Source organism: Engraulis encrasicolus, chromosome 3 (genome assembly GCF_034702125.1).
Source record: "Engraulis encrasicolus isolate BLACKSEA-1 chromosome 3, IST_EnEncr_1.0, whole genome shotgun sequence".
NCBI classification, from domain to species: Eukaryota; Metazoa; Chordata; class Actinopteri; order Clupeiformes; family Engraulidae; genus Engraulis; species Engraulis encrasicolus.
Window position 1 is genome coordinate 40,592,893 of NC_085859.1, and position 27,500 is coordinate 40,620,392.

Genomic DNA, 27,500 nt, shown 5'->3' on the forward strand with positions numbered 1-27,500 from the left:
TAGAGAAACCACTGTCATACAAAAGGGCAGAGTTTCCATTGCATCATTGTAAGACATTGCAGAGAAGCGCATGTAAAGCGCACCGAGAATGTTCGGTGTTATTGGGCATCCATGGCCGCTTCAAATATGCACAAACTCACAATGTCCATCATAGCGCTCCCCGTGACCCAAGTCAGCGTGGAGCGCGCATTTTCATCATTGAGGTTTATTCTCCGCTTCTCCGCTTAGGTCGTCCCTGAATGACAAAATTCTGGAGGATATTCTTTTCATCCGCTTGAATAAACAGTTTGGAATGTAGGCTGACTCACTTGTACTTCCGTCTTTCTCGGATAATTAACGTCAGTTAGGCCTATGGGGAGTAATCAGCTGACAGGAACGAAATTAACCGTTCCGGGAACAATATTTTTTTGTTCTAACCGGTTCGGGAACGTCAATTTATTGGTGGAACCCATAACCGGAAACGTTATAATTCCGTTTCTGTTCGGAACGGAACGTTTGGAAAAAAATAACGGTTCAAAGCCCTGTCTGAAATATTACCACACCCCTTGCGCTTAACTCAGAAAAACAGCGTGTAGCCCAACATGGGCGTTATATATGCTAAATGGAGGGATGAGTCTTTGCCAAGTTCATCAGTTGTGGCTACGAAGAAACCACGGAGCATGGATTTTCAGATCAACCATGTGAAAACCTCGGCAATCCATTGAAAGCCAAAACTGAACTTTAACTTTGAATTTAAAACCACGTGGCAAAAGTTGTCACACAAAATCATTTCAAAAGCTAACCTTCCCTCCTTTTCACAAACACCAAGCGAGTAGTGGAGGTGAGATAATGAAATGAAACGCAATGTGTCCCATTCGCGGGAACTGTAGCTCGGTGTTTTGGAGCACAGCAACAGGTTGATTGAAGAGTTTGGCGTGTTGCCTAGACCAGTGATTCTCAAACTATGGGCGGTACAGCAGATGCCGCAGAGAACGGTCCTGGAAAAATTATCCTCAAATGTTGGTTAGATAATCACTTGTTGTTTAGTGATCTTATGTCTTTTGTTCGTCCAGAAACGTGAGTATACTTCCTTATTTTGTGTTTTTATGTGTTATGGAGTACTATTAGGCAGGATGTAGGCTATGTTTAAATATTGTGTCATTATTTCAATCGCAGAGGTAATATTTTACACCCGCGATGTTTTATGTAATATTTACATAAAACATTTACATTTACATTTGCATATTACATATTTTATGTAATATTTTACACCCGCGATGTACAGTGTTACATTTTCTATCTGCCGTCGAGATATGGTGTATTTTCACGCTTATGGTGTTTTGATGTATGTGTACAATGTATATTTGTAATAATTTTTCAGTCGGTTGTGAGGGGAAACATTGCCATTTTGACTTCCAAGGCCTACAGTATTTCCTAACTATTAAGCAGCATTAGTTTTTAGCTCACATAGGCTATGTCAAGGCTAATGCATATTTCTCTGAGCCTGAATGCTGGCTTGTTTCTTGTTAATTTCATATTCAGTATTTAGGAGTAATTTTATCCTTTATCATTTGTTTCCCTTTCGGAAAACCACACACACATGCATAGAAATTATTAATAACTGATTTATATTATATTATATTATATTATATTATATTATATTATATTATATTATATTATATTATATTATATTATATTATATTATATTATATTATATGCCTATCATATTATATTATGCCTATATTGTATTACATTATATTATATATTTAAGCAATATGACCCGAGTGGGAGGGATGATGTTGACGGATATCATCCCTGGTGTGGTTCGGCCATAGGCACGAAGCCGAAGGCTGAGTGCCGTCGGCAATCACACCAGGGATGATATACGTTAAACATCATCCCGACCACGAGGGTCATATTGCTTTTATACAATAGTTCAATTGCCAACAAAATACCAGAATAAATGTTCGAATTCATGTTTATTAGTTACCTTCATCATACTTTGTTTACCTGCTCCGCTAAGCAAAGTAGTTCCGAATTGATTATGGTTGCTATGCAATGACGAGCTGACAGCGCCAGCGCGTAAAGTTCCATGAAACGCTGTGAAGTGCATTTCTGTGTGGACTGCGAATGGGCTTCGCTTAGCCTACTAAAATGATGCATGATAAATGAAAACACTGTGCAACTTCAACATTTTAGTAGATGCCTACTTTTATAAGCCTTTTGGCCGACATTGATTTTCACGTTTTTGTGGACCACAAAACTTGCTGATAGCTGCGTAAACACCTCGTCTTTCCCTCTCCAGTGCCGCATGAGATCCGAGCGCTGTTCTCACACGCACAACCACACAAATCAATCCCTTGTAGGCCTATGATATCCCGATGTCTGCTTTAGGCTACTGCAGGCTACAACTTTGCTGCTGAAACACTTTCATAGGCAAACGTCTGATGTGGGTGCGAACCCGAGATGGGTTCGCGTTTTCCCTCCCAATAAACTAAAAGGCAACTCATTGCAGTTCCAAGCGGCCATCATTTTAAATTGTATGGTACGGTATCTTTCTTCCAGATGCCAACTTTGTAGGCTACTATTAATTGATTTGCACGTGGTGGATGGCAAGCTTTGCTGATAGCCTAGGCTGTATTTTTAAGCCATCTCTTCCTCGTCATTCCCTCTCCCGCAGCGCAAATGAGATCCGATTATAGCGGTTCTCATACACTGCAGGAGACTGACATAGCCTTTCTGTAGCTGTGTCGAAAAAGTGTCAAAAAAACTCCCGCATATCTCCCGTTTGAAACTAGGCCTATCTTCCGTGTATGAACAGATATTTAACGTATGCTACATGTGTTAGATTGCCTTCAAAAGACTACGAAATAGAGGTCGCAGAGGTGTGCCAACTTCCCAGACAACTGCACTAGAATCAGATCACTTCTTTCCTCTCTGCCAGAATCCAAATACCAACGGGGATAGGCTACGCGTCTCTGTCATGCGGGCGTGCGTGCGCCCAACTTAGTCCAGCATTGAACAATGGAATAGAATGATGTATAATGTATATTATATTATATTTTATACAATAGTTAGATCCGGTCAATTTATTTTGCGATGTCTGATTGGACGAGACGCGTTCTATTGGCATTCTACGCGTCGGTAAGGAGGATGATGTCTAGGTGGACATCATCCCCGGAGACTCATCACACCTAATAATCACTCCGCCGTGGATAGAATGTAACCAGGGCCGCGCATTTTGAACTCGCCATCATTCTATCTCATAGTCTACTGCGGAGAAAGTGAATGTAACCAGGGCCGCGTATTTTGAACTCACCATCATTCTATTCCATTGTTCAATGCTGGACTAAGTTGGGCGCACGCACGCCCGCATGACAGAGACGCGTAGCCTATCCCCGTTGGTATTTGGATTCTGGCAGAGAGGAAAGAAGTGATCTGATTCTAGTGCAGTTGTCTGGGAAGTTGGCACACCTCTGCGACCTCTATTTCGTAGTCTTTTGAAGGCAATCTAACACATGTAGCCTACGTTAAATATCTGTTCATACACGGAAGATAGTTTCAAACGGGAGATATGCGGGAGTTTTTTTGACACTTTTTCGACACAGCTACAGAAAGGCTATGTCAGTCTCCTGCAGTGTATGAGAACCGCTATAATCGGATCTCATTTGCGCTGCGGGAGAGGGAATGACGAGGAAGAGATGGCTTAAAAATACAGCCTAGGCTATCAGCAAAGCTTGCCATCCACCACGTGCAAATCAATTAATAGTAGCCTACAAAGTGGGCATCTGGAAGCAAGATACCGTGTGCCATGCAATTTAAAATGATGGCCGCTTGGAACTGGAATGAGTTGCCTTTTAGTTTATTGGGAGGGAAAACGCGAACCCATCTCGGGTTCGCACCCACATCAGACGTTTGCCTATGAAAGTGTTTCAGCAGCAAAGTTGTAGCCTGCAGTAGCCTAAAGCAGACATCGGGATATCATAGGCCTACAAGGGATTGATTTGTGTGGTTGTGCGTGTGAGAACAGCGCTCGGATCTCATGCGGCACTGGAGAGGGAAAGACGAGGTGTGTCTTTACGCAGCTATCAGCAAGTTTTGTGGTCCACAAAAACGTGAAAATCAATGTCGGCCAAAAGGCTTATAAAAGTAGGCATCTACTAAAATGTTGAAGTTGCACAGTGTTTTCATTTATCATGCATCATTTTAGTAGGCTAAGCGAAGCCCATTCGCAGTCCACACAGAAATGCACTTCACAGCGTTTCATGGAACTTTACGCGCTGGCGCTGTCAGCTCGTCATTGCATAGCAACCATAATCAATTCGGAACTACTTTGCTTAGCGGAGCAGGTAAACAAAGTATGATGAAGGTAACTAATAAACATGAATTTGAACATTTATTCTGGTATTTTGTTGGCAATTGAACTATTGTATAAAAGCAATATGACCCTCGTGGTCGGGATGATGTTTAACGTATATCATCCCTGGTGTGATTGCCGACGGCACTCAGCCTTCGGCTTCGTGCCTATGGCCGAACCACACCAGGGATGATATCCGTCAACATCATCCCTCCCACTCGGGTCATATTGCTTAAATATTGGGTGGGTCCCAGAATGTTTGCACATTTCAAAGTGGGTCTTGGTCTTCTGAAGTTTGAGAATGGCTGGCCTAGACAATTCCGGAAATCAAAAACTGATTTAAAATGCTGATCATTGCCTCTTAATTCCCACAGTAACAAACACTTTGTATTTGCTGACTTTTAAAAGCGCTTCTCCGCTTCTCTGTACAGCAACGTGACATTAATATCATTGGAAATATGTGGATCTCAGCTGTCCGTCAGCATATGACACTTAGGCTACATGCATGCTGAAGAATGAACAAGGAAGACTTTATATTCTGTCGCAGACATGGGAATTAATTAGCCTGGTCCTGACCATCCCATAATACTACCATTTCAAAGCCAGGACTTAATCGCGCAGCTGATGGGGTGTAATAGAGACCAGAGGCGAAATGCCAAAGACATGCTCTGATATAGGCCTTCCTTTTTACGTTTAGCTGTAATGAGATTCAGGAAATATTGTCTGCCTTACAAAAACAGATAGGATAACCTGTAGCCTACCTCAGTAGGTGGTGGTTTTGTATGTCGGGCATCAGTTCAGAAAGTTTAATAGGCTACATGCACATATGCACGAGTTCCAATAAATCACAAAAGTGGAGGAGTTGCAATAAAAACCCTTTACTTAACGTTGTGGCTACAACATAGTAAAAATGGTGAAGGTTGTTTTTGAATAGGCATACTTTGGGTGGCTGTTAGGATGACTGGAACAGCGGTCTTTAGTCTGACGTGCCTTGTCAACTTGGCATGGTGCAACGAGGTGTTTTTGGTTTTTTTGGTTATCGTCCGTGGGGACAACATGATGATCCTCATACTGATTCATTAATTACTTGCTTTTGTTTGTAAGTTCACCGATATGAGAACATGCTCTGGGCAGCTGGTCATATTTTGTCACAATGAATGTAGGATGTTTATATGGAACTGTGAATTTCGATTTGGACTCACGCTGACAGTAAGGAACATCAACAAAGCATCAAAATGCAAGCCAAGCGGGCATCAAATGCAATATTACATTTTACCTCATAGTGGCGCTTGCCCTTACTACAGCCCTTTGATGTGCGTAAAGGGAAAAGCGCGTAAGTGGACGGGAGAATACGCTTAAAATTGGTTTACATGAGAAGCTCCCCGATTTTAGCCTGGCTAGGGCTGAGTACCGATCAGAATTTTTCGGTTCCGGTTCCGGTTCCAGAACCTACGTTTCAATGCCGGTTCCTGACGGTGCCATTTTCGGTTCCTAATTTATAAACACTGAACGAAATGTTTAAAAAAACGACCACCGAGCCTACCTCATTATCCAGTTGAAGTTCCCGGGAATTTATTTTAAATCTACAATCTAAATCCAACCCTATCCATTTCGTGGTTGTGCATCTTTGCATCGGAGCATCAGGTCATAGTCATACAGTCGATGTTCATGGCAATCGCGCAGACAACCGTGCGAATTTACCTGATTACAAACTGAACCAGCATGAAGTTTTGCATCAGCCCCAGACAACTTGAGCGGCAAAACAAGGAGAAACTCATATTTCATTTTTTACGCTGCACACGCTCCTTTTAAAACATGCCCTGTGTGAGGGGATTTTGGCCTCGCGCAGGGAGTGTTATGTGGAAAAGCAGGGTGCACTGTCTGACCTGTCACTGTCGTCCCGTTGACTGTCAGGATTTGGCCTATTGACAATTTTCCAACTTTTGAAAAAGTTTGTACACCCTTTGAAATTTCTTACATTTCTGTCAAAATTGATCATAAAACATGATCTGATCTTCCCGGAAATCTCAAGAAGGAACTGTAACCCCACTACACCACTACTATAATGGGTTACAAGAATTATAAGTATTATTCTACAGGAGGGAGTTAGAAGGAGAGGAACGGGAGAGGAAATATCCTTGGGCCTAGAGACTATAGGTTCGCTACTGGAGAAGCAAATGATCTGACAAACAACAGTCGATATACAAGAAAACAATTACAATATTTATTAATAAATAATGAGGTGGTTAAATTCAAGTATTCAGCTTGTAGCTGTATTAAAATACCCGGAACAATAAAATAATAAATAGTGAAAATAATTAAATAAAACCAGAGCTCTGTAAAACAATAAAATGGCCAATGTCCACAAAGATTAAAAGGGAAAACTGGATTGTCCGTGGAGGGGGAAATAAATAAAATAATAAGGAGGGAAATAGTCCGAGGGAGTGTCGAGTGTATTTGTATCAATGTATGTGACGCTTATCTGGGGAAAGGCAGGGGGTCCAGTCTTCAGGGTTCAGTCGCTGGTCAGGGACGTCGTTCACGGGGTAGGCTCGCCATCAGGTTCAGGGTTCAATCAGGGTTCAGGGTTCAAGCGTACTTAAAAAACCAATCTGCATACAGCAGTGATAAAAATCAATAATCAGTCTTCGTCATACAATAACTGATGCTTATGGCAACATCATATGGGCCGCGGCTACGCGAGCCCATTCTAAAAACCATCCAACAATTCCTTGCTGGTCGCGAGGATTTCATTTCAACGTCCGTTTACAGTAACTGATTCATTACATGAAAAGATACAAAAATATAACAAAATACAACAAAATGTATCGCCACAAGAGACTTAGGGGTTCATAACTTGACTCGAATTGCCTTTGAATATCACAGTCAAGTACTAGGGATACAGCAAAGTTATAATACAAATCTTATCAACATTACTGTACTTTTATCGTCTTCTATTCACAAAATAATAGAAGTGCTACTTACAGTTATCTTCCTAAATAATACAATACGATATCAGTATCTTATAAATATGGAAACAACATGTCATTCATTACATAACAGTCTAAAAGCTCCGATTGGTTTTTATAAATGGCTAAATGTTATTAGCGAAATGCTAATAACAACTCACCGGAGTTTCGCGGTTGAAATCAAAAGTCTTCAAATCCAAAAATAGAGAAAAAGGTCCGAAGGGAAAAGTTGATAGCGGTAGATAGTAAAAGAAGTGTGGGAAATTGAAGGAAGGTGAAAGTGTGAAAGATGAAAGATCAATTAATGAAAGTTCAGAGAATCAAAAAGCGTGGAGGTCTCAGTCAGGAATCAAGAGAAGTGAAAGTCATTAACAAAGTGGTCGCCTAGCAACGGGCCGACCCCGAGCTGCACAGCTGGAGCAGCTCTCTACGTCTGCGTGTGTGTTGTGCACTGTTGTGTATGCATGCTGTGTGTGTATGCTGTGTGTCTGGTAACAAACCAGAGGTGGGTTACACGCTCCCCCCCTAAATTACCTTGAGTCCCTTCAAGGGTTCTAAAAGCTTTTGCGAGTTACACTCTCCCCCCTTAAAGTTACATTGAGTCCCTTCAAGGGTTCTAATGGCTTTTGCACTAAAAGCTAGATTCTAAGGAGCGAGTGATTATCTAACTCGTTAAAGGAGGTTAGGGCTGTACTAAAACTGTCTAAAAGGTTGTGAGCAAACAAGATCAGGGGGTTTCCTAAGTGGGAGTACTGAAGGCGGCTGGGAGCTCTCCGCATTCTCTCTGATCTCCTGGGAAGATCATCAGAAGGCACGTCATCATCTGGCACATCTTGCGTTGCGTCATCTGCCACTTCATTGTGTTCAGGTACTCTCAACGACTCTCTCTCCAGGTCTTCCTCCCGAGGCTCGTTTTCCATGGCATTGTGATGTTCTGGTAATGCAGTTTCAATGATCTCTGTTGTTTGAGGCTTCACTCCATGGTCAATGGAAAGAGCAGCAGTAAGAGGGCCTGGATCCTTGACGGCAGCAGGATGGCCAGGACCTTCAGCAGCAGAGGCACGGACTGGGCACTGGGTGGTTACAGGAGGATGGCCAGGACCTTCAGCAGCAGCAGCACGGACTGGGCGTTGGGTGGTTGCAGCAGGATGGCCAGGACCTTCAGCAGCAGAAGCACGGACTGGGCGCTGGGTGGTTGCAGCAGGATGGCCAGGACCTTCAGCAGCAGAAGCACGGACTGGGCGCTGGGTGGTTGCAGCAGGATGGCCAGGACCTTCAGCAGCAGAAGCAAGGACTGGGCGCTGGGTGGTTGCAGCAGCGACATCAAACACCTTGAAGCGTCTCTCAGGGGTGGCGGATGGCTGGAAGGAGCAGCTTGACGAATCATCCGCTGAGTCAGAACTCACTTCTGGAGCTGGAGGTTGACTCTGCCGGGTTCGTGAGCGGCGGGGTCTCGGCTTCACTGGCTCGTCACACGACGAATCGTCATCTGAATCACGGCTCTCCTCTGGAGCTGGAAGTGGACTCTGTCGTGTTCGTGGCCGCCGAGGTCTCGACTTTACTGGCTTGTCTTCCTCAGGCTCACACAGGTTACCACAAGGCAGCAGGAGATCTCTGTGTAGAGTACGTGTTGGGCCATCCTGGCCCACAGGACACACGGTGTAGACTGGCAGCTCTCCTGCTCTCTTCTGTATGAAATACACATTGGGCTCCCATCGATCAGCAAGTTTATGCCTGTTACGAAGTCTGAGGTTGCGGACAAGAACTCGATCTCCGACTTCCAGACATGACTCTCTCACTTTTAAATCAAATCTCTTTTTGTTCTTGTCAGCTACTTTCTTAGCATTGGTGATGGCTACGTTGTAGCTTTCCTTCAAGTAGGACTTTTAACATACTGGGAGTGAGTCTTGTGAGCGGACTTCTTAGCAGGCAAACAGAATGCAATGTCTACAGGGAGCCTTGGTTGGCGTCCAAACATCAATTCGTATGGGCTGAACCCGGTCACCTCATTCTTAGTGCAATTATAAGCATGTGTCAGGGGTTTCACATAGTCACGCCAGTGACTTTTCTTCTTGTCTGTCAGGGTACCTAACATACTTAAAAGAGTTCGGTTAAAACGCTCAACTGGGTTCCCCCTAGGGTGATATGGACTGGTGCGTACTTTGGTGATACCAGCAAGGACACACAATTCTTTGATGAGTTGGGATTCAAAGTCCCTGCCCTGGTCACTCAGTAGGCGTTCAGGAAACCCGTAATGCACTAGAAACTGTTCCCAGAGTACTTTTGCAACTGTGGTAGCCTTCTGGTCTTTGGTAGGTATAGCCACTGCATACTTTGTGAAATGATCGGTGATGACTAAGATGTCTTTTGTATTGTGGCTATCAGGCTCCAAGGACAGATAATCCATGCATACTAATTCCATGGGACGAGTTGTTTGGATATTCACAAGGGGTGCGGATTTCTCAGGTGGTGTTTTCCTCCGCACACAGCGTCCACATGTTTTAATCTTGTCTTCCACATCTGCAGCCATTTTGGGCCAATAGAATCTTGAACGGGCTAAATCTACAGTTCTTTCCAGGCCCATGTGCCCCATCTCATCGTGGAGGCACTGGAGAATGGTGGGTCTCAGGGTTTTGGGGGCCACAAACTGGTAGGTAATGGCATTGTCTGCCTGTCGTGTTCTATAAAGAAGACCATCTCTCATTTCCAGTTTTTTCCATTGTTTCAGCAATAGCTTCAGCTCCAAGGATTCTGTGTTCACATTGGGTTTCGCTACATTGGCTGCCTCCAAAAGCTCAACCACAGCGCTTATGACTGGATCTGCTCTCTGTTGGTGACGGAGCTCTCCCTTGCTGTAGGTAGGTAAGGTTGGACAGCCAAATGCCATGTCCTCCTCGTACAAATCTGGCACTGCATCGGCATGGAGTGAAAGAGATTCTACCAGGGTGATGGAGGGCAGGTTATCATCCGCGTCACTCAAGAGATGTCGGTGACAAAGGGCATGTATGGTCTCAACAGACAGGCTCTGGTCAGGGGCTGGAGGTAAATGACGAGAGGTGAATTGTTCTATCCGTTCCCTTTCCTTGAGAGAACCATGGTCGTCTGGCAGAGTATCGTGGTGTCGTCTGGAAAGACCATCGCCATCTTGATTGCACTTCCCAGCACGATATTTGATGTTGAAATCGAATGTGGAAAGGGCTGCTAACCACCTATAACTGGTAGCGTCAAGCTTGGCAGACTTCAGAATATAGGTGAGAGGATTATTATCTGTCACTACAGTGAATGTGTTGCCATACAAATAATCTTGAAATTTCTCTGCTATGGACCATTTCAATGCAAGGAATTCAAGCTTGTGAGCTGGATAGCGTTTTTCACAGGGGGACAGTCCTCTACTTGCATAAGCAATTACTCGCATTTCACCATCTTGTTCTTGATAGAGGACAGCACCTAGCCCAACGGTGCTCGCATCCGTGTGGAGGACATATGGGAGTTTTGGATTTGCATATCCAAGTACAGGTGCTGATGTTAGTTTCTCTATGATGGTTTCAAAAGCTTGCTGACATTCATCTGTCCAGCGGTTTGCAAATGGCTCCTTGATATTGAAGTATGGTCCAGAGGTTGTTGTCGCTCTCTTTCCCTTCTGGTTGGGTGGGTAGCCCTTTGTGAGGTCATTCAGGGGTTTGATGATTTTGGAATAGTCTTTCACATAGCGACGATAATATCCCGCAAAGCCTAGGAATGACTTGAGGTCTTTGAGATTTTGGGGTCTGGGCCACGTGCGGAGGGCACTGACTTTCTCAGGATCAGTCTCCACACCTTTGCTTGAAACGATATGCCCCAAATAACGCACTGAGCTTTGAAAAAAGCTGCACTTTGAAGGCGAGAGCTTCAGGCCGTGTTCTCTTAACTGTTGGAGTACATGTAAAAGTCTGCTTTCATGTTCTTCTAGAGTGCTAGAAAAAACAATGACGTCATCTAAAAATACAAGTACTTCTTTCAGATTGAGGTTTCCCATGCATCTCTCCATCAATCTTTGAAAAGTACTGGGTGCATTGGTAATCCCCTGGGGCATACGGTTAAACTCATAAAACCCCAGCGGGCATACAAAAGCTGTCTTTCCTTTATCCCGCTCCTCCATTTCAATCTGGTAATAACCAGACTTGAGGTCCATCACTGAAAACCATTTGGACCCAGCAAGGGCTGAAAAGGCTTCTTCAAGATTGGGGAGTGCATAGGCATCACGTACTGTCAAGGAATTGAGTTTCCTGTAATCGATACATAGCCGCACATCTCCATTCTTTTTGCGGACGACAACAATTGGGGAGGAGTAGGGGGACTCTGAATGACGAATCACTCCTGCATCAAGGAGTGTTTTCAGGTGTTTCCTCACAGCTTCAAAATCTTGGGGGTGGATTGGCCTTGACCTCAGTTTGAATGGAGTGTCATCATGAAGATGAATGCGATGTTTCACTTTGGTTGCATGGCCATAATCCAATTCATGATGGGCAAAGACATCAGAGAAGTGGCTCAGGGTGTTTGTGACTCTTTTCTTCCAGGGCTCTGAGAGTGGGGAGTCACCAAAATCAAACTTTAAATCAGGTGTTTCAGCTGAACATGGCTGCTGATAGGACAGCTGACAACATCTGACTGTTTCAGTCTGATTTAATTCCGGAGGGGGACTGGGAAGGATTTCATGGGGGATGGTCAACTCAGCAATGACACAGTTCATGGGCAGAGTGATGTCGTGCTCTGTTTCATTCCGCACCCAGACAGGAAGTTTGAAGGGGTGCCGAGATGGCAGGGTGATGAGGCAAGAGTCTACAAGGATTCCACCTGGCAGAGCTGACGTGGTTGGATGTTCTATCAGGGCATAGCTTTCAGTGTTGACGTTGCTGCTGCTCACGTGACCCTCGAGTGGAACTCTTCCTCTAGCTGGGATGACTTTGGGCACTTTACTTCTCAGTGTTACTGTTCCAAGATGTCCACTATCTCGCTGTGTCTTTCTGTATGCCAGCATTTTCAATATCTGTGCGTATCCGTGTGAAGTGGAAGTCAAGCTGGTGGTAGGGGAATCACAGTGCTCATCATAAAGCAGGTCCAGTGTGTTGGTGCCAATGAGGACAGGTATGTCACTGTTGGAGCGGATGTCAGGGATGACTAAAGCCAGGGTGTCTATTTCAGGTGCAGACTTGATGAATTCTTTGGGGAACTTCACATGAATCTCTACATACCCAAGGTATGGAACTGACTGCCCGTTAGCTCCCTCAACTTCAAGGAGGTGGCTCATGGGATGAATGGGTTGGTGGGACAGGTGATCTTCATAAAAAGACAGGGATACTGTTGTCACCTGAGAACCGGTATCCAGCAAGCTTTTGCACTGTATGCCTGATATGGTGAGTTTTGCTGTGCATTTCTGACCAATGAGCCCTTTTGGGAGGTGGGACTGGTGCTTCGAGCCTGCATAACAGAGTCTTGCTTTAGTTCTTGGTGTCTTTGTGAAGTGGGGGGTTTGGGGTGTTGGTGAGGCAGGGGTTGTTTCAGTTTCCGTTTGCCCCATAACAGAAACTACTGTTGGTTTAAATGTGCAGAACGTGAGACACCATGGACTATGTCCCAAGCCTGCTGTTTCTCTCTGAGTGCTTTCCTCTTTGTGTCAACTAGCACTGGATTTGCTGGGTCACTGCACACTGAGGAGAGGTGGCCATCTTCTCCACAGTTGAAACAGTAGCCAGGTTTCGGTCTCTTGGACATGGTCTCAGCAAATGAGGGCTGGTCAGTAGTTCGGGCTGAGCTGGGTTTGTGTCTTTTGGGCTTGTTTTTCTGCATTGAGGTGTTCTTGTTTTGCTCGGACTGTGAAGCTTTCAGTGATGCAAGTTGAGCTTTCAGTTCGGCTATTTCTTTTTTCATTTGTTTCTCACCGGCAGAGAGTGTGTCTTTGAGCTGAGAGTCTAGATCGTCATTGCAGTCATAGACATAGTGGGCTTTAGACTGGACTTTGGGCCGAGGGAGGCCCAGGTGCTGAGACATGCGGATGGACTTTGCGGCCTGCTTATCCTCTTCAGTGCGGAGGAGCAGCAAAAGTTGAGAGAAGGGAGGTGGAGCATTTTTCTTCACTTCCAGCTGTAGGCTGTTGATGAGAGTGTTGTCCCAGCAGCCTCTACAAAACTGCTTTAACAGTTGACGGTCATGGTCCCTCTGTGGCAAACCTCCTCTTTGAATCACCTGGTTGAGAGCTGTCTGCAGGCGGCTTAAGTAAGCAGAGGGTTTCTCTCCTGCATCCTGGTGGGTGTTGAGGAATTTGGCAAAGAGTTCATCACCGTCGTCCACTGTGCCATACGCAGAGTCCAGAACACGTAGGTAGGCCTGAGCATTTGCATGGGGACCTAAGTGCTTGATCATATTCGCAGCTGGTGCAAGCAAACTCTCCACAATCCTTCTTGTGATATGCCGTGAGGACAGACTGGAGTCAGACAGCAAGAATTCGGTGTGGTTGCGCCATGTTTCGTAATCCACTTCATGGTGGGGAATGGGAATTCTACCAGAAAAGGACCTCAGTTTCGCACTGCTGTGAGAAGATGCAGAGTCGTTGGCTCGAATGACGTGTTCAACCACCACCTTCTGCACTTCCGGGGTCATGAGTTCACTCACAGGGGGTGTATAGGAGGGTTGTCTGCGGAGTGGGGAACCATCAGAGTTCAGCCGGTTTGCAGAGTGAATGGCACCAGGGATGTCAGCTGCCATGGCAGAGGGGGCGTCTTCTGTACTGTGTCGGTCCAGAGATGTATGGCAGCTTTTGGAAGTTCCGGCGGGGCTCTGCATTGTGGATACACCTGAACTCTCGACTGTGGATGCCAAGGCAGGTTGGGCTCCAGCTCCCAAGGAAACTGAGAGATGGGAAAGCTCACTCTGCAGAAGTGACTGCAAGTCCAGGCCGCTCATTTCAGCAATGTCTTTCAGTGAATTCAGATAAGTTTTAGTTATACTACTACTTACATATTTGGAGTATACACTAGAAAGAAGTTGAACGCAATATACTTTGTTGGGATCAAGTGGGGATGCTCTATAAAGAGGTAATGGCCCTAATTCGCGTACTGTAAGCCCTGAGTCAAATTCAACAATGGCAGTGTTTTTTAATTCAGAGTCAGTGCTATTCATATTAATGATACGTGAGAAAGGTCCATTTTCTTCTAAAAATGTGTAAAATTCTCCATCAAGGTCGTCATCACATAACCCACTAACTAAGACAGAGTTAGGGATTTTAATATTCTGTTGTGCAATTATCTCCATGTTTACATAAAATGAAGAGATATTTCAACAATCAGTAACTGTCAGTATTAGTATTACGAAAGTGTGTATCAGTATCAGTATCAGTATCAGTAACAAGTAAGTGTATATCAGTATCAGTATCAATAATACAGTGTTAATAATAGGAAAGTGAATATCAGTATCAGTACAAGTAAGTGTATATCATTAACTATCAGTATCAGTAATACAGTGTTAATAATATGAAAGTGAATATCAGTATCAGTACAAGTAAGTGTGTATCAGTAGTTGTCAGTAACAGTAATAAATAGATGTGAGTTCAAGAAGAAATAGATAGGATAGAATAGAATTAGAAAATAAGAGTATACCTATTATGCAAATAACAGTGTATATTCCACTTGAATGTCAAATCAGTGCTTCTCCTGGCAGGGCTCGCCAAGTTTTGTGTAACCCCACTACACCACTACTATAATGGGTTACAAGAATTATAAGTATTATTCTACAGGAGGGAGTTAGAAGGAGAGGAACGGGAGAGGAAATATCCTTGGGCCTAGAGACTATAGGTTCGCTACTGGAGAAGCAAATGATCTGACAAACAACAGTCGATATACAAGAAAACAATTACAATATTTATTAATAAATAATGAGGTGGTTAAATTCAAGTATTCAGCTTGTAGCTGTATTAAAATACCCGGAACAATAAAATAATAAATAGTGAAAATAATTAAATAAAACCAGAGCTCTGTAAAACAATAAAATGGCCAATGTCCACAAAGATTAAAAGGGAAAACTGGATTGTCCGTGGAGGGGGAAATAAATAAAATAATAAGGAGGGAAATAGTCCGAGGGAGTGTCGAGTGTATTTGTATCAATGTATGTGACGCTTATCTGGGGAAAGGCAGGGGGTCCAGTCTTCAGGGTTCAGTCGCTGGTCAGGGACGTCGTTCACGGGGTAGGCTCGCCATCAGGTTCAGGGTTCAATCAGGGTTCAGGGTTCAAGCGTACTTAAAAAACCAATCTGCATACAGCAGTGATAAAAATCAATAATCAGTCTTCGTCATACAATAACTGATGCTTATGGCAACATCATATGGGCCGCGGCTACGCGAGCCCATTCTAAAAACCATCCAACAATTCCTTGCTGGTCGCGAGGATTTCATTTCAACGTCCGTTTACAGTAACTGATTCATTACATGAAAAGATACAAAAATATAACAAAATACAACAAAATGTATCGCCACAAGAGACTTAGGGGTTCATAACTTGACTCGAATTGCCTTTGAATATCACAGTCAAGTACTAGGGATACAGCAAAGTTATAATACAAATCTTATCAACATTACTGTACTTTTATCGTCTTCTTCTATTCACAAAATAATAGAAGTGCTACTTACAGTTATCTTCCTAAATAATACAATACGATATCAGTATCTTATAAATATGGAAACAACATGTCATTCATTACATAACAGTCTAAAAGCTCCGATTGGTTTTTATAAATGGCTAAATGTTATTAGCGAAATGCTAATAACAACTCACCGGAGTTTCGCGGTTGAAATCAAAAGTCTTCAAATCCAAAAATAGAGAAAAAGGTCCGAAGGGAAAAGTTGATAGCGGTAGATAGTAAAAGAAGTGTGGGAAATTGAAGGAAGGTGAAAGTGTGAAAGATGAAAGATCAATTAATGAAAGTTCAGAGAATCAAAAAGCGTGGAGGTCTCAGTCAGGAATCAAGAGAAGTGAAAGTCATTAACAAAGTGGTCGCCTAGCAACGGGCCGACCCCGAGCTGCACAGCTGGAGCAGCTCTCTACGTCTGCGTGTGTGTTGTGCACTGTTGTGTATGCATGCTGTGTGTGTATGCTGTGTGTCTGGTAACAAACCAGAGGTGGGTTACAGAACAATCAGATTCTGCTTTAATTAATTCCACCCAAACATTTACATGTTATCATATTTTTATTTCTCATAAGGCCATAACATTCACAGGAGAGCAGGGCATAAGTAAGTACACCCTTGCATTAAGTAGGTTTTAACCCTCAGTTAGTTGCAATATCATCAACCAGACTTGTCCTGTAGTTGCAGATCAGATTAACAAAACAATCTGTTTGTATCTGGTCTCCCTCTTCTTTAGAAAACTGCCTCTCGTCAGCAAGGTTTGTGGGATGTCTGGAGTGCATAGCTTTCTTGACTTCATGCCATATAATCTCAATTGTTTTTTGTCAGGGCTTTGACTGGGCTATTTCAGAATGTGTATTTCATTATTATGAAGCCATTCTAAAGTTGATTTGCTTCTAAAGTATGGGTTGTTGTCACATTTCAGGACCCATACTCTTCTGTGCTTCAACTGTGTGACAGACTTCCTCACGTTTTTTCTGTAAAATATCACAATAAACTTGAGTTCATTGTTCCACTGATAATGGCAAACTGTCAAGGGCCTGAGGCAGCAAGGTAGCCGCATATAATGATGCTCCCGCCACCATACTCAGAAGAGGACATGTAACCAAGAATAGCTAAAAATGGGATTCATTCTGCCAATCTAAAATGAATGGTGTTTCTGTCCAAAAAAATATTGCTGCACCTTTGAGGTTTGCGAAAAAGCATTTATATGCTTCATAGAATTACAGCAAAATATTCTGTAGACCAACGTTGAAACCAAAGTTGAATTGTTCAGGGGAACACACAATGTCATGTTTGGAGGAGGACTGGAGAACCACACCTTCACCAAAACATCATCTCCACCTTTGAGTATGGTGGCGGGAGCATCATTATATTCGGCTACCTTGCTGCCTCAGGCCCTTTTCAGTTTGCTATTATCAGTGGAACAATGAACTCAGAAGTTTATCGAGATATTTTACAGAAAAAAGTGAGGTAGTCTGTCACACAGTTCAAGCACACAAGAGGATGGGTGCCGAAATGTGACAACAACCCATACTTTAGAAGCAAATCGACTTTAGAATGGCTTCATAATAATGAAATACACATTCTGAAATAGCCCAGTCAAAGTCCTGACAAAAAACAATTGAGATTATATGGCATGAAGTCAAGAAAACTATGCACTCCAGACATCCCACAAACCTTGCTGACGAGAGGCAGTTTTCTAAAGAAGAGGGAGACCAGATACATCCAGATTGTTTTGTTAATCTGATCTGCAACTACAGGAAACATCTGGTTGAGGTTATTGCGACTAACTTAGGGTTAAAACCTATTGAATGCAAGGGTGTACTTACTTATGCCTTGCTGTCCTGTGAATGTTTACATCTTATGGCCCATGAAAATATGAAAACTTGTAAATGTTTGGGTTGAATTAGTTAAAGCAGACTCTGGTTGTTCCTTCTTGTGATTTCCGGGAAGATCAGACCATGTTTTATGACCAATTTTGACAGAAAGGTAAGAAATTTCAAAGGGTGTACAAACTTTTTCCTGGGACTGTAATTAACTATCATCACTTATAAGTAGGCGGGCGGATTTGGGGAACGGGCGGAGGCGTCTTGGCTATAGCTTGTTACGCACGCAGTGAAGCACTGGGCGCGCTCTGTTTCGAGTTCTTTGCATGGTCCGTAATTATAGGCTACCAAACGGAAAAAAAATATCCACATAGAAGAAATCAAGTCTTCAGTTTCAATAATACACGTTACTGCCTTCCGTGGCACAAAGAAAGTCTCTCGCGGCCAAAAGTGACTGAGCTCACCTGATGCTTCTGATATGAGTTTACATTTTATTGACATGAAATTTAAACTTTGCAATGATTCACGGTGTAATCCAAAAAGTCAGAGAATGCGCGCACCCACCACTAAAGGGAAAAGGTCCCCAACACTGTTTGATGAGTCATGGTGGAGTGAACAGTGTTGCCGACTTTTACTTTCCTCATACGCCGATGTAACCATCTGCGTGAGAATGATGGAATGCTTCGTTTGCACACCTCTGGCTGTTTCTTGGCTCGCAGTGGCTGTGTCGAAGACAAAGTTTGAATTCTTTGCCGTCTACAAACGCTAGAAATAGGCTACTCTTCTCGGTAAACCATACACAAATTAAAGATGGGCTGATGGTAGTTTCTCTCGTAACAGCGTTAGTATCCATAGATGATTTGACGACCTGTTTAAAAGGGGGTTGTAGCCTGCCAGCAGTCTCTGCAAGCCAGAATGATCACAATTAATGTTACCAGATTTTTTGCCAGAAGCGGCTGCCGTTCTGACTGCGTTAACGTTCTGGGGTTATAAATGCGAAATGATAACTGACGTGATGGACATCTAGGAACCGAAATGTGGAACCGACAGACAAGGCTCGTTTCGATGCCAAGTAGAACCTTAGCCTTTCATTCAATTCCATTAAGGAACCGAATTTCGGTACCCAGTCCTAGGCCTGGCCCCACCCAAAGTGCGCAACTGGTGAAATCCCGCGGAAGCCCCGTTTAATCATTGACTTGAGTAAGCACGGAGGCGCTGTTGCACGCTTTTTTTTTACTTAAGTGGGTGGGAGAATTCAGCCCTTAGGGACCTTTTTCTAAAAAAAGGTTCTATGTTCCCTGCATTGTATCTAACCCTTCCCAAAGCCATCCCTAAACTTAACCTGTTTGAAAAAAGGGTCCTAAGTTTCCCAGTTGCGGGGAACATAGGACCCAGGGAACACAGGGATGACCCCGTAGTAACCTGTTAGCTGTTAAGCTATTGGCTGTTAGCTATTGCAGCTTCTCAGGCTGATAATGCATCCTATCTGGCCCCTCTTGGTGTGCCGATTACAGGGTGCTCGGCAGCCTTTTGAAGAAGTTTGAAACTCTGCTTTTCTGATCTTGAAAAGTGTATGTGGAGTTACTTTCATAGAAGTATACACCAACGCACATAGTCTGAAAAGCAGAACATAAAATGTAAAACACGATTTGATCTTTCACCGATCTGATGTCGCCTACTCCATTCCTGCATCTAGTAGTTAAATAATGATGTTCCACTGAACACAGCAGGTGCATTCAAACTATGCATGTTGTACTGTACAAGCATAAAACTAAACCAGTCTAGTTCAGTATACAACTCCATCACAAGTAGCCAGGGCACTGGATCAAAAAGTCTAAGAGCAGAAAGTTCTCCTACCCATCCGCTTGCCTGCTCATTCTTGTAACAGTATGTATAAGTTTCATTAGGCTGCGATGGGAGTGTACAGCATGGACAGGTGTGACTGTGACTGTAAAGAGGGAGATAGTAGTAACCTGTTAGCCAGGCCACGCCCTCCTAGTGATGGAACGTTGCTTCTAGTTAGACCAAGAACAATGTAAATATTGTTTCTGATCTCCCAAAAAAACAGGAACTCCACCCACTTTGGCGGAAATCAGTAGCAAACCTAGGGAGGCGGGTCAACCATGCCATTTGGGAAACGTTAATTGTTATGCTCTTGGTCAGACCAAGTCTCGAAGAGATTTGAAAGTGCAAGATAATCAGGCTAGTAACCTGTTAGCTATTAGCTTATCAGACTGATAATGCCTCCTATCTTGCCCCACTTGGTGCAGTAAAGGGTGCTTGGAAGTCTTACAAAAGTATTTTGTACAGGTTTGAAGCTCTGCTTTCCTGACCTTGAACAGAATGTGAAATGTCTTTCATAGTAGCGAATGCAGAGGGAGGTAGGCATAAAAGTAGAGAATAAAACAGAAGGCACGAAAAAGTTGATATAATTTGTTCAGCGACCTTATGTACTGCATCTATTCATACATCTAGTTTCACTTAGCACAACAAGTGCGATCTCAACCAAAAGACTAGGCGTAGAATTGTAAAAGCATACAGAATAAAAAAATATCTGAAGCAGTGTTCAGCATACATTTCCACCTCAAGTAGTCTGGGCACTGAATCAAAAAGTTAAAGTTAAAGAACAGAAAAGTCTGTAAACCATCAAGGCGTCTCATCTCGGTATGACACACCAGGATTTGGAGGGCTGGAGAGATTTTAGAGATTCATAGAGATTTTCAAAATGACATTTTATTGCTGCATTTGTCAATGCTTGTCCCTGTAAGGCAGGAGGGTGTTTCTCTTTTCAAATGTGGATTTCGTCAACGCCTCCACACACAACCCCAACCTCCTAATTTTACCCTTGGTAATTTCACTCCACCCTCTCTCCCCATCCCACCATGCCATCCCCACCCCCTCTCCAACATCCCCACAACCATCACCAGTGTTGCCAGATTGGGCGGTTTCTCGTTCATTTGGGCTGCTTAGGATGGTCGTCTGCGGGTAAAATGGCACTTATAGAAATCAATAGAATTGGGCAGGATTTAGTGCTTCCAGGCGGGATTTGAGCATTTTTTGGGCTGGAAATCACCAGCCTCATCTGGCAACCCCAGAACCTTCACACCATCCTCTCCCCTACCAGAACCCCAATGACTCCACAATACCCACCACCCTCCTCTCCCCAGGGCCCTTTACCAGCACTCCTCCCTCTACCCACGTCCCCTATCTTTCTCTCTCTCTCTCTCTCTCTCTCTCTCTCTCTCTCTCTCTCTCTCTCTCTCTCTCTCTCTCTCTCTCGCTCCCTTCTCCCTAGAGCCCTTTACCGGAATTCCAACAGGTCCTCTCCAGATGTGTTTCCTCCTGACAAATTGCTGATGTCTCACCAACGCCCCTGAGAGAATACCACCAGCCCAAATAAATCCCTCACCCCTCCACTCCACACACATGCATACACAAACACGCACACACACCCACACACACACACACCCACACACACACGCACGCACGCACACATGCACACCCACCAATAGACCCCATGGGATTAACAGTGAGACAGAAAAACAAAACAAAAAGAACACAAAAAAACTTGAGAAATGAGTGAATGAAGCTGCCACTGCCACTGCCTGCCTCTTAGCAAGATGACAGACAATTAGACGCTAAGATGATAGGGGTTAACGACACCCTGCAGAGAGGGAGGGGGAGAGAGGGAGGGATAGAGAGATAGAGAGAGGGAGGGAGAGGGGAAGAGGGGTATAGAGAGAGGGGAGATGGGGAGGGGGATAGAGAGAGGGAGGGAGAGGGGGATAGAGAGAGGGAGGGAGAGAGCGGGGGAGAGAGAGGGGGATAAAAGAGGGGGGATAGAGAGAGGAAGGGATAGAGAGAGGGAGGGTGGGAGAGAGGGATAGAGGGGGAGGCCATGATGGATGATGAAGGGATTCATGTACAGACTGAAGGGAGCCTGGGGCTGACAGGTGGTAGAACAGAGATTTGAGGAGAAGAGAGGGATGCATGGAGGGAATGGATGGAAGGATGGAGGGAGGGGTGGTTGGAGGAATGGAAGGGTTGGTGGAGGTGGTGAAAGGGTGGTTAGAGGGATGGAAGGGTGGGTGGAGGTGGAGGTGATGGTTTGGGGTGTGTGACGGTGTTGGGTGGCAAAATGGTTGGCTGTCTTGTAGAAGCTTTCCCTCCCAAAAGGGACAGACAGCAGATCACCCCCTTACGCACACACACTCACACACACACACACACACACACACACACACACACACTCTCTCTCTCTCTCTCTCTCTCTCTCTCTCTCTCTCTCGTTCTCTCTCACTCTTTCTCTCTCTCTCTCTCTCACACACACACACACACACATACACACACTACCACAACCCTCCACCCCACTGCCTGAAGTCGCCGCAGGTCTCCACCTGAAATAGTGCATTGGCCAAGAAGCAGCGTGGCAACATATCACACTATCCGGTAGAAAGAAGAAATGTTTCGTCCACCCAGCAGGCCATTACAGAATCCTCTGTCTCTGTCTGAGAGGAAGGAAGAGGGATCACCTTGTGAAGTGAAGTGAAAGCCCAAGCCCAACTGGGAAACTCCAACTCACATTGTCATTGTAACACAGCACTCCACAGCACACAAGTGAATACTGCACACAACGAAATTGCATTTATGCCTCACCCATGCAAGGGAGCAGTGCGGTGGGACGGTACCATGCTCAGGGTACCTCAGTCATGGAGGAGGATGAGGGAGAGCACTGGTTAATTACTGCCCTCACCAACCTGGCGGATCGAGAGTCGAACCGGCAACCTTTGGGCTACAGTCCCGGCATAGATTTTTGATGTTAATACAGAACACCACAGTCTTTATATCCTCACCTACCTGATTGGCCAAAATCTAACACAAGTGTTGTTTACCATGGGCCATATAGGTGTGTGTGTGTGTGTGTGTGTGTGTGTGTGTGTGTGTGTGTGTGTGTGTGTGTGTGTGTGTGTGTGTGTGTGTGTGTGTGTGTGTGTGTGTGTGTGTGTGTGTTAGCTTTATCATCATTATCATCTCATACCGAGATTCTGGTCTGGCCATGAAGATTAAAAAAACGTTCCCAAACGGCCTGGTTAACCCGCCTCCCTCGGTTTGCTCCTGGTCGAGGCTGTGCCGAAGTTTAAAACTGAACATTGTCTTAGTGCCAATAGAACGTTTCTGCTTAAGCCACGTCACTGCCTTGAACACGCCTCTACACAGGACCGTTCCCAGGTTCTGCGGAGCTCAGAAAGTATTCACATTGCTCTTGACCTGACTAGTAGCAGTACGAAGGTGTTGCGTCACTAGGAGAGCGTAGCCTGGCTATGTGTGTGTGTGTGTGTGCGTGTGCGCATGTGGAAGGTAAGATGTATGGTCACTCTCTGACTGAGAATAATCACCTTCTATGAAGTTGTGCGACTGTAATGTGCAACGGTGCAAAGCTGCCCGATTAAGAGCGTGTGTGTGTGTGTGTGTTTACGAGCACCCAGTAGTGTGCCCTCTCTCTAGTGTCCAAGTGTAATCACCTCCTGAGCATATAAGAGTATTTCGCTCCCGTAATGTGTGAGTGGAAGTGCTGAAGCTGTGGTGTTGTGTGTGTGTGCACGCGTGTGTGTGTGTGTGTGAAGTAGAAGATGAAGCTCTCAGGGATCAGAGGCAGCAGGAGAGAGCAGGGGAACATGGATAGGCTCGGATGGAGGTGATGTTAGCTAATGAGGTGGCCAGGGCCACGTCCAGAGAAGCAGAGAGGCGGAGGAGAGAGAGGGAGGGAGGGAGACCGATGCATTCACACTCTCAAACTCACATTTATTTCATGTATTTATTAGGATTGCCTTATTATTTTATGTAAAAGCATAGCATGGGGCTATGCATCGCCCAACTTTCTTGAAATGTATTTTGAATCTTATACCACGCACTAATAATGATATGTAATGCAGTAAGACAGAGATAGAGAGAGACGAGGAGGACAGAGAGATAGACAGAGAGGAGAACAGAAGAGCAGCAAGTAAGATAAAGAGCACAATTCCGGGGAATAAAACTACACGAAAAGTAAACATGAACTACTGTACATGGAAACTGTTGCTAGTGCTAATGTAGGAGAGATTGCTACGTTTGTTGCGATGTTATCCAAGGCCACTGGGCCTTTCTCAAAACCTAGTGCAGTGCACTTCCAAGTGTATCAGCCTAATTAGTCACGCCCAGTGATTGGATACTCTTTGGTGAACTCTACGGAATATCCAATCACTGGACGTGACTAATTAGGCTGATACACTTGGAAGTGCACTGCACTAGGTTTTGAGGAAGGCCCTCTATCACAAAGTAAAGTGGCTACTATGTGGTAGTTATGATTAACCGTGCAAGTGTAAAATAATCATTTTAGTTGCCATGGAAACAGATATGGTTGTTTCAATGATTGCACTGCTGGTTGCCAAGTCCACAAATGGCGTTACATTGTTAGCTGGAAACATAAGTGGTGACAGTTTGGTAATTATTGTTTTAAAATGTCTATATTGAATGTATCAAAATAAAAAATGCATTCCTGCGTTTGTGTGTGTGTGTGTGTGTGTGTGTGTGTGTGTGTGTGTGTGTGTGTGTGTGTGTGTGTGTGTGTGTGTGTGTGTGTGTGTGTGAGAGAGAGAGAGAGAGAGAGAGAGAGAGAGAGAGAGAGAGAGAAGGACACCGGTGAAGAGAGAAACCAAAATGCATGGCTAACAATAAATAAAAAGAATTAAGATTCTGAAAAATTGGAAAATGGACAGACTGAAGATAAAAGGGGGAGTACAAAATGCCAGAAAAATAAAAAGACAGAAATAAACATTCTACAGAAAATTAAAGAAAAATAAAAGACACAGACCAGGAAAGAGAGAGAACGGTAGAATGACAGAGATGAAAGAGTTTAGAAGGGAAATGAGTCACTCACAGTTGCCCAAAAAAGAGGGACTGGAAGAAAGAAGAGGGGGGAAAATGAATGAAAGAAAGAATGTTCAAACAGTGGTGGAATGACAATGAGGAGAGAGCCGAGAAGGAGTGAAAATGAAGAAAGCCAGAATGAGAGAGAGAGAGAGAGAGAGAGAGAGGGACAGACGAGTGAGTGAGCAGCCCCCACATTGCAGCCTGCAGGGCTACTGTCAGTTCACAATCCAATTTCCAATAAAGTTAAGCTTTATGGAGGGAATGATACAGGGGGAAGCAGCTCCCAGATATACTACACCACACCAGGGTGATGAAACTTTATCAGGCCAGCCTACACCCCTCAGGGACCTGCGTGCTGTAGTGTAGGGTTTGGGCTGTGGGTTTGGGTGTGCATGCATGTGTTTATGTGTTTGTGTGTGCGTGTGTGCATGCGTGCTTGCTGTGTGTGAAACATTGTGTAGGTAGTACATTCTGCCCTCCTTTTTTCATATTTTGTAGACCGACCGTTAGAGTGTAGTGCAGGGCTGGACTGAACATCTGGCATACCGGGCATTTCCCGGTGGGCCCTGCACCCTCGTGGGCCCCTATTTTCTGAAATGATAATACACAAGGGTGCAGGGCCCACCGGTGGGTCAGTTCTACGCTGCTAATTATGAGGGGGGCCCTTTAAGCCAAAAGTGCCCGGGCCCTATTTCCCCCCAAGTCTAGTCCCTGGTGTAGTGTGGGGTGTTGTGTGCATGCATGTGTTTGTGTGTGTGCGTGTGCGTGTGCGCATGCATGCATCTGTGCCCAAGGCAGAGAGAGATAATGTATGTGTATGTGTGGCTGTAGTTTCTGCATGTGTGTTTGCATGTGTGTTTGAGTGTGTGTGCATATATGTGTATGGGTGTGTGTGAAACATTGTGTACATTCTGCCCTCATTTTTTCATCTTTTGTAGAGAGAGACCTATGGCGTGTGTGTGTGCGTGTGCGTGTGTGTGTTTCAGTGTTTCAGTGTTTCATAACATTATGTCCATAGTGAGTTTTCAGAGTGTGAGGCGTGGTGGTACTGGTCAGGGTGTAACAGTTATGTCATTGTCCCTCTTCTGTCTGGAGAGCCATCCAGGCCAAGTGGGAGCACTTTGTGTCGCTGCCAAATATTCTGTGGTGTCTCTTTCTCTCACTGGTCTCTCTTGCTTTCTCTCTCTCTCTCTCTCTCTCTCTCTCTCTCTCTCTCGCTCTCTCTCTCTCTCTATCATGGCTGTGTGGAAATGTTTCATCTGGAACAGGAGAGGAACTGACATTGACAAACAGCATTGAAGCATTTTTTAAAAAGTAATATATGGAAAAAGGCCTATGGTCAATTGATAAAGCCATAAGCTAAAGTTGGCCCAGGAACTTAAGCCCAGCCCCTGTACCAACTGGGCCAAACCAAGAACTGTTGTCTAGGTAACAGGACCTCCTCAACTGCCAGGGCCACCAGTTAGCCCTGGTGCTTACAGGTCATTTTTGAATGGGTTACCACGGCTACCATTCCATTTAGAATTTTCAGTTAGCCTGCAGTATAAACGCACCAGGAACTCTTCAGTTCAGCTTCAGTTCCTGGGCCTAAGTTCCTGGGCCAATGGCCCGCAGTATAAACTGGGCTATGATGGTAAGTCGCGCTCTGCGGGAACGAAAAAATACTCTGCTGTGCCGAGACCAAAAGCATCCCTCACCCTAACCTGTCAGTAAAGCAACATTTTTCCTTGCATACTTTGAATGTGTTGCCTTTTTCAGTCACCTGTAATGTGAATCTTTGGGCATAATACAATAAACAAGTATAAATCTCTCTCCCTCTCTCTCTCTCTCTCTCTCTCTCTCCATTTCTCTCTCCATCTCTCTCTCTCTCTCTCTCTCTCTCTCTCTCTCTCTCTCTCTCTCTCTCTCTCTCTCTCTCTCTCTCTCTCTCTCTCTCTCTGTGGTAGTGGTCCAGGTGAGAGCAGAGCAGTGATGAGGACCATGGCCAAGGAGAGGGCCATCCAGGCCAAGTGGGAGCAGTTTGTGGCGCAGCCAAAGGTGTGGTGGTGGTTGCAGACTTTAGCCCTCAGCCAAGTCCCTTTTCTTCTGGAAGACATTCAGGGCTGGAGTTGGAGGGGGATTGGGAAGGGGGGGAGATGCCACCCCCCCTACAATACAAATGGCCTAAAATCATCCCCCTCAATGAAAATGGTCAAAAATCATCCCCCTCTAAAACAGGCCTCCCTTCTTCACATATTGTGTTGAAATTGCACTTTTAAGAACTATAAATTAATTTAATTAATTTCCAAATTGTTATCGGGGGACAAACCCCCGAACCCCCAATCATCAGGATTCATCTCTGACTCTCTCCCTTGGTTTGATTTTACAACTCGACCACTGAATATATCCCAAATTCGGCCTCTTTTTCAATCTGTCTGTCTATCTCCCTGTTACTCTTTCTGCCCCTTTCTGCTAGTGGTGTGCATTGGCACTGCCCTTACGATTTGATTCGATTACGATTCGGGAGGTAACGATTTGATTCGGATCGATTCAGTTCGATTCTACGATGCATTGCGATGCATTACATTACTATTCGGAAAGCAAGGCAATTTTTTCATTAGTCATACGTACAAGCAGTCAGATACTGAACAACACTTAATTGGTTGTTGTGTGTATCAGTTCTGCAGTTTTAAATGCTCTCTCCTCACTATCCACTTATTTGTCAATGTATCTATTGAGTTTTTAAAGTGGATACAAGGCAGTCAACATGAAGGATTAAATCATAAGCAGACGAGAAAGACAAAGAGACAAAACAAGACCCCCCA

At 44.5% G+C, this 27,500-nt stretch overlaps 1 protein-coding gene across 1 annotated transcript in view; it reads left to right on the plus strand.

Moving 5' to 3' along the window:
- Nucleotides 1–27,500, plus strand: part of LOC134444737 (coiled-coil domain-containing protein 60-like) — an 89,292-nt gene that overhangs the window by 46,044 nt on the left and 15,748 nt on the right. The window contains exon 7 of the mRNA XM_063193960.1: nt 26,643–26,733. Coding sequence (XP_063050030.1) covers nt 26,643–26,733 — 91 coding nt within the window. The remainder of the gene's footprint in view (nt 1–26,642; nt 26,734–27,500) is intronic.